We start from the raw sequence: 8,239 nt of genomic DNA, 5'->3' as shown, positions 1-8,239 counted from the left end.
TGTGCTCTTGTCCTTTATGATCATATGTATACAAAAAATAGTAGATCTTAAATATATAATGTAAGCAGTATGACAAATAATTTCTTTATATTATTACTTACTGTTTAATTGTAAACTTTTCTATATGCCACGGTATTAAGGCACAAAATTTTGCATAATGAAAAAATGAACCAATCAAAGACGATTCATTTCTTCATTTCTTTTCTTTCCATGAAATAAAGAATTCTGAATGGTCGATTCTCTTATACTTTAAGTTTATTCTACAGTTGCGTGAGCGTAATTGTAACTGATTGTAATCGTAAGAATTGACCACAATCACGGTCAAATATTCCCCTCGAATTCGACTCTTGGTCTCGGTGTCTATTTTTACAGTTCCAATCACAATTACGCTTACGACTGTGTGGAATGGGCTTAAAGCGTAGTTGTACAATAAGTGAGTGATTGCAGTTGTAAGATTGAACCATAGTCGAATATGAGGAAAATATTTGATGTTATGATTGATTAATTCTTACAGCTACAACCACTTACAATTACGCTTATGCAATTGTAGAATGGGCTTAATGCATAATACATTATGCAAAAGTGTGTGCTCCGGCGCAAGTTGCGGGGGGCCGGGGGCGCCAGCGCGCACGCTACGAGCGTGAGGGCGACGAGCAACGGTGCGGAGGTGGTCGGCCCGCCGCGCCGTCCAGTCGAGCCGCGACAGTCGAGCGGTGTGTACGTTGCTTTGAAGTATCGCGCGCCCCGCGACAATCGCCGCGTTGGTCGACGGAAGAGAGAAAAAGAGAGAGAGAGGAAGAGAAAGATTTGACCAGGGCCAGAGGTACACGCGTCAGAGGTACTCACACACGTGAGCCCTTTTCTTGACACTGAGAAACGAGAAGGCAAAGCAGGTGGCGGCACGCGAGTGCCGGTTGAATCGCCGTCCACCCGCACGTGTTTTTCGGCTGTTTTTTTGTAAAATCGTCCGGCGAGAGCCAGCGTATCCCGGACATCCTGTTCAGTGCGCGCACTGACGTTACGTACGTATATATATCGGAGCACGCGACGCGGAAGACACGTGTGAACGACGTCGGTCCGTTTGTGACGATTACTCCCAAAACATTCGTCGCGCGAGACATTGTTTACGAGGCGCAGTGGCGCCGCATCTTTTCTCTCTCTTTCTCTCTCCCCTCCCCCCCTCCCCCTTCCTCCTTTCCTCGCGCCCGCGCTTTCTCCACTCGGGCGGGAAGTTACGTTCGAGACGCGAGGGTACGATGTGTCGCGCCGTTCGCAGTGTTTCACTCGGTTGACTTCGGACCCCTAAAAAGTGCTTCATGTTCTGACTCCACGATACTGTGATTCTATACGAATCAGGTGATTCTATTTGCCGAGAAAGAAGAAGACTCCGAGAAAACAGAATCTCAATCGCGTCACGAATTTCGCGTTTCGCGATAGTGCGTGAAGTGAGCGCACCAAGGAAGGAGAAACATCGAGTCGAAAATCGAATCGCGGCGGTTATATTATCGTTCGGCGCGTCCTTCACCGATACGTTTCATTGACGCGTTTCGAATCGCGCGAGAACGTTTCTTTGGCTCCCGCGGAGGCTCCTGCCAATAATTCAAATTAAAGTTACCATTTGCCACACGAGAAATTCGTATTGTAGGTCAGAAAGAAAAGACTCTCGCCTCGTCAACGTTGACGGGAAACGCACTCGTCGACGCGCTCGGTGTTACTCCGCGCGTCGCGACTTGCGTCGCGACCGGGGCCCCCGTCTAACAAGTAACAGTACTTCCTCGCGCTCGGTGGAATAAAGCCTCTTTCCGTGGAACGGGACCCACCGCGCTGAGCGCTCTCCGCCGTGCTGCGCCGGCTCCGCTCGCACCTCGCGCGCCGCGCCGCGCCGCGAACGTACACCCATCTCGCTCGCACCCGCGCGCGAACACTCGACGTCCCGTGCTATCGTCCGCGAAGTAGTCTGGCCGGTCGGGCACGAGGGAGCCTCTCGTGAAAACCAGTCCTCGCGTATATACGCGTATATACGCGTACGCGCCGGTCGCTCCATACGTTACGGACCAGAAGAGGCTGCGGTTTTGCCTTACGGCGCAAAGTGCTCCGGCTCCAACGAGCCTTCCGCACCTGCTCCGCGATATACGACTGTATACGAGGATTTTTGGCAGCCGGCAGGAGGCAGGAGGCAGGAGGAGAACGATCGAACGGTCCGGCGAGAGACGAGATCGTCGAGGGGATTAAAAGAGAGAGATCTGCGAGTTGAGGTGGGATTGACAAATCGATCGCACGAGGAGGAGCGGAAAGAAGGAAGGAAGAATCGTATCCTGCCTGCCATATTTCGTTGCTTTTTGAAACGCCCGCGGAAAATCGAGGGTGGACGATAGATGTCCGTTTCGTCGGTGCATCATTTTTCAAGGTGTTGTGACTATCTTTGTGACTCTCTCGACCACGAGTCCTATATTTCCTCGTGGAGGCTTATCCTGGTTTTTCGGAAATTCATGGTATTGTAACCTGTCTTTGTAGGTCGGAAATTTACTAAGGGAATATGGAGAAGAAGACTGTCTCAAAGGCCGACTTTTAAAATAATACAAATATTCGACAATTCGACATTGTCTTAGTCTGGAGGACAATTGAATGAAGATTAATTTATATCTTAAAACAACAAATATTCGACAATCATTATATCCGAAGACTGTGATTAGCATTTCATTATCACGAGAAACTGGCTTATCTACATTTGGAGGAAGCAGCCACAATTGAGAGAAGACGAAGATTAATTTACGCCGATTATAAAACAGCAAATATTCGACAATCATTTATCCGAGGACACTCTCTCTCTCTCTCTCTCTCTCTGTCGTCAGTAAATTTCTTATTATCGCAAAAAGCTGACTGCGTTGTCTTAATCTGAAGGTAGGAGCCATAGTTAAAAAAAGATCAATTCACGCCGATCCGAAAGCAACAAACATTCAACAATTAATTATCCCGTGGACTGTCATTAGCAACTGTCATTGTGGACTCATTATCGTCACAAGAAGATTGTATTGTCTTCGTCCGAAGGCGAAATTGGCAGGGCCACGAATTGAAAGAAGATCGGACGAGGAGCAAAACGGTTTATGCGTAAAGTTCGCGGCGACGTCGGGATATTTCGGTAGCACGCGGACTTGGACGCGGATCGAGGGCGAAGAGCGCTCGACGTTTTATCGTCGAAACGCATCGGAAAGCAGGTTAGCGATCCCATCTCGTTTGCGGGCGAGCGCGATGCTCGCGTCGGCGCGCGACGCCCGTGTCTCGCCGACCGCCGCCCGCGCCGCCGCGTGCGCGATTCCGTGGTCACCGTGCCGATTTCCGGCGGATAGAGCGAGCGAGGAAGTCGATACGGGGAGATCAACGGCCGTTCCGGAAAGGAATCTGGACTCCTGAAAAGGATCTCCCTGGGAGGCAAGAAAAGAGAGAAGTAGGAACGGAGTTACTTGGAGAATACATGGTATTTGAGGCATATTTAAAAAAAAAAAACAAAGTAATTTAACGATATCATTGTAGGAAAGTAATGCGAAATCGAGATAGGGAGTCCCCTCTATGAATATGAATTGTGGACAAACGATACACCACACGGCTTGGCTGATGTATTTTCGGAGTCTATAGTATATTCGGTGGATGCATTCACGCTTACGCGCGGATTTGGAAGGATTACGTGCAGCAACGAAGAGAAGTGCGAATGGACCTTCGCAAAATCAGAGGTTAACCGGGGAGAAAGAGGAAAAGGTGGAAGAAGATATAGGGGCCTTTCGCCGCTCGCGACCTAAGTTTCTCGGTCGCCCGCGAGTCCCACTGAGCTAATTCGCGGCGCTCTTTTACACCTCGCGATGCTCCGGTGAAGGTGTACGATCGTCAACTACTTCCGTTCATAAAGGAGAAGGTTCCTAAGCGTTCGAAAGAAAAATTATAAAATCATCCCGACGACACTCACCTTGGTCTCTCTCGCAAAGAAGACACAGGAGAGACTTAATAATTTAACTTGCATAATTTATTTGAATGCTAAGCAATAGGAAACTTGGAAAAGTCGACAGCAACGCGAAGGTGGTGACCTCCCTGTGATGTTTTAATTTTGCGACCGTTAATTTTGCGCCGTTTTTCGCGAGATGTTAATGTGATCCAAGTGCGAGGATATCTCTTCTACGTTTCGCTATAGTGTGATCTTTTCGATACTTAATAATAACCGTACAATTGTGTTCCGCGTATCGACGAACTTCTCGCCAGTGTTTTGATCCCGCGGCTGATTATCGAGTGTGACGAATCGGAGGGAAGCAGCCGTGAGCGGAGCGAAGAGGAAGGAGGCAGACAAATCTGACGGACGGTGAAAGAAGATACAATTTGGAGCGGAAGACAGGACGACCCATCGAAGATGAAGACCACACAACGAGCTCTAAGGTGAGTCTTTCTCTCTCTCTCTCTTTCTCTGCATGAAAATCCTAAAGAATAGTCCATTTATCCACGATCGTTTACCGTATTCGCGCTGCATGCTTAACGATAACAGTACGTATCGCGTACAGGCGTACCTGTTCGTAACGAAGGCCGTTGTTCTGCCGCCATAATGAGCCGCACGTGCCGTTGTAAAATACGGGAGAACCGACACGCGGCTGGATTCCGGCCTCTCACGAGTGGTGAACGCACGCTGATCTTTCATTTAGCAAGCTGTTTCGACCGATACGTTTTCCTCATTGCTTGAGATCTCTCGAAAGTCTCTTTCAAACCGCCGATTAAAGTGACCAGATTTCTAAAACTGAAAACACACGAAGGTTTTCAGGTCGAATTGCTCGGAGTTGTTCTCGCTTGAAAAAGCAAAAACGAGAAAAATATTTTTATAAACTGAAAAATTATCATTCGTGCAATTTCAGTTCGAGAAAGAAGGAAATGTAAATTTTATACAGTATTACGTATATTGTATATAAATATATAGAATTGAATAATATTTATCTTCTAGTTACGTTTGCTTCTCAGTTGAAGAATATTAAAATATGTATATTTTCTTGGCGATGTGAACACGAATAATTTATCGTGAGAGGCACACGCCTCTCTCGTGTTACGCTCTATCAACTACAGAAATCGCTTTCGATTCTTATCACATTGACTTGAAGTCTAAATGGAGAAGACAGCGTTAATAATTAACAAATCCGAGATGATTTACCAATGTTGCATGCCTGCCAATCTTATGTGCATGCGATAAGGATAATAACGTATAGCGCGTCAAGAGGTCCATTTTGATAATTATTTATTTTCGTTAAAATAAACTAGCCACGCCATAGTAATTGGCCGCCAATCAAAGTAATTACGTGCTGCTATATAGCTATAATGTTCGCGAAACGACTCGACGCCTATGGGGCTTATACATTACTTTTTGTTACTATATGTAGGACTCGGGACGCTTCTCTCTCTCTCTCTCTCTCTCTCTCACATTGCGCAAGTTAATTTAAGCACGTTTAAAACGACCGGTCGATCGCTTCGCGACTACCTTCAGCCACTTTTATATCCTGAACGTTTATTTCGCCGTATATCTCACCGTCGATCATTTTGCTTTTCCTCGGCGACGATACCATCATAGAGAGATACAAATGTCGATCGTTCATAAAGCAAACGCCAATGACGATAAAGCGTAGTTTAATAACTTAGATGTGCCAATGATAATAATCTTATATCCTTGTGAGAATCATAATTTATCGTGAAAAATAGGGTGCGGTTAGAATAAAAATTTTGAAGTTGCTGGAAAGAGAGAAATATATACAACATATAGGTATTTATATGATTAATGAGTTAATCATTGCACACGGATTTTCATAAATGGAATATACACATATCGAGGTATAGAGAGCAATGTCATTCATTTCCGAGTAATTATCTGACAAATTAATATTTTTATTTTGATAAACGTTTAATATCGACTTGTATTATTCGAACACATCATCTTCGCTGAGTATGACAAGCACATTTAAATCCTCGATGCTAAACTACGAATCTTCTGAGAAATAGTATTTCGTTTTTAGAAAATTTAATATTATTATTTATGAAGAGATTTGCAGTAAAGCCGAATATTTAACTTTTACAAAGTTGACACTTTACTTAAAAATTTTTTTGAATATTGATGTAAATATAATTCGTAGAATTTTAGTTCCATCAGGCGTTTTAAAAAGTTAAAAAGAATTAGGCGATTAAGTGTGAAAAATGATCGTCTAAATAATAATAAATAAATATAAAATTGATATTTTTTCACATCTTATAGATATATTTATGTTGAACGAAAATTAGCGATAATTTTTTTATTTCAATAAGAATCAATATAAATTATGATAATTATGATAGAAATTTTGAGACGTTATTTAGAATTCAAAAGAAAATGAGAAATTTTTGGAATTTTTTTGTAATCTGTGGAAACTTGGGAATTTTTTTGATAAACAAAAAAATCATTGGAAATATTGGTTTTTATTTCGAATAATGCTAATCAGAGAAATTTTTTTGAAACTTATCAGTAACTTGTTAGATTTTATTATTAATGAATTAGAATTTTAAGTTATCAATATCTTGAAAATAATGGATGAAATTCAGATTATTTAGCTAAAACAGATCTTATTACGAAATGTTCTTTTTTATTTAATTATGTATCACGTTGAAATTGCATATAAATGCACACCGTTTGATGACATACCTACAATGTTGTTATTAATAAACATAATACCATACCAAATATAACCTTGCAATACCAAGGCTATTATTTAACGCTACGTCGGCGAAATTCAATGCGGATCAGGATCAGGTCTGCGTAAATTTGGCGAGTTCAGCTTTTATTGTTGCAAATACTAAACAATCATTTCTCTATGTACTCATTAAAACGGAAATATGATTAACGTACTTATGAATATCGAAAATTGAATTTACTAATACAATAATTTTGTTGTAAATATCAGAATATTAATAAGAATTAACGATAGAATTATTGAGTTATCGTAATACTTTTCAAATATTTAATATGGATACTTTTCTTGACAATATTCATTTGTCTAATATGACGTAAATACATTTGAAATTTTTATTATTTCCCACAGTAACAATTACATGATAATAATTAATGTCATAATTTTATTAACAATAAAATGTAAAAAATAATATATTACATATAATAATATTTAATATAATAAAAATATGTAATGTAAATAAAAGTATAATAGCATCAAAATTCTATGTGCATCTTTATTAAGAATTGCACAGGGAGAGGACAAAAACTTAACAGTAATGGTATAACCAACATATTCTATCTTAATATATATAATCCAACAAAATTATTTTCAGATCTATATTTAACTAAATTTTTAGATACTTCAATAAAATCTAAAATTTTTTCCGTATACAATATATCTGTTTTCATCTTGTATTTAGGCAATATTTGGATAATATTATATAACTTTTAGCCAATGATTTATCTTTCGCAATTGCAATTTCTCATATTTCTATCCGTCGACACTTTGATTCTGGTTCTCGATGAGATTCGTCGGATACAATTCGGCTAAAAAGTAGCGATCGAGAATTGCCAGAGCGTGAAGCACGGATACGATACGACGCCCCTGCGGGCTAGTAGTGTGTATATGTATATACATACGTATAGATGTAAATGTTACGCTTCCCCGCTCCGCTGTCGGTGGCTTTGCATCGAAAATGTCAGGTGGCGGATGACAACTCCGGCTTCAACACGACTCGACTCGATCGTTCTCGTTCTCTCTTTGACTCGCGGCTGCAACACGCGGGACATCTGCGGCAAATTGAAATGCTAATTTGAAAGGCACCCCTGGTTTTCTCCTTCGTCGAATAAATTCTGCCTCTATTTTTTTGTAAATATTTGCCAGCGCGAGAAAGAAGACGGATTTTTCCAAGCGCGACATACGACCGATAGGCTACCGATATTTTGCGGTCAATACCATAAAAGCCGTGTGGTTTGCATCAGATCGGAAATCTATATTTGAGTGAAATGAAACAGTTTATTATTATTCTCTTCGCAATATTTGTATATAATGCTCCGTTTTGATGCTCTGAGTCATGTTTTTACACAAATGAATTGGTTATTTGAAAAAATTTCAATGCTTATTATGATTTTATGAAGATTTTGTTTTAATTTTTTTACCGTATTGTTTTAGATAGAAATCCCATATATATATATGTACATATATATATATGTACATGGATGTGTGTGTGTGTGTGTGTGTGT

General features: G+C 41.1%; 1 protein-coding gene across 5 annotated transcripts in view; it reads left to right on the top strand.

Annotated features, from left to right (window-relative positions):
- The window catches only part of LOC108756282, a 170,659-nt gene that overhangs the window by 7,967 nt on the left and 154,453 nt on the right, over positions 1 to 8,239 (top strand). The window contains exons 1-2 of one of the 5 annotated variants that reach the window (XM_018499958.1): positions 705 to 2,407; positions 2,515 to 4,419. In XM_018499958.1, coding sequence (XP_018355460.1) covers positions 4,394 to 4,419 — 26 coding nt within the window. In that variant the 5' untranslated portion in view covers positions 705 to 2,407; positions 2,515 to 4,393. Of the gene's footprint in view, positions 1 to 704; positions 4,420 to 8,239 lie in introns of those variants that run through there. The other 4 variants (XM_018499961.1, XM_018499960.1, XM_018499962.1 and 1 more) reach the window with 4 other exon arrangements.

This window comes from Trachymyrmex septentrionalis, unplaced genomic scaffold (assembly GCF_001594115.1).
Source record: "Trachymyrmex septentrionalis isolate Tsep2-gDNA-1 unplaced genomic scaffold, Tsep1.0 scaffold97, whole genome shotgun sequence".
Taxonomy (NCBI): Eukaryota; Metazoa; Arthropoda; class Insecta; order Hymenoptera; family Formicidae; genus Trachymyrmex; species Trachymyrmex septentrionalis.
This window is presented reverse-complemented; position numbering and strand designations above follow the sequence as displayed.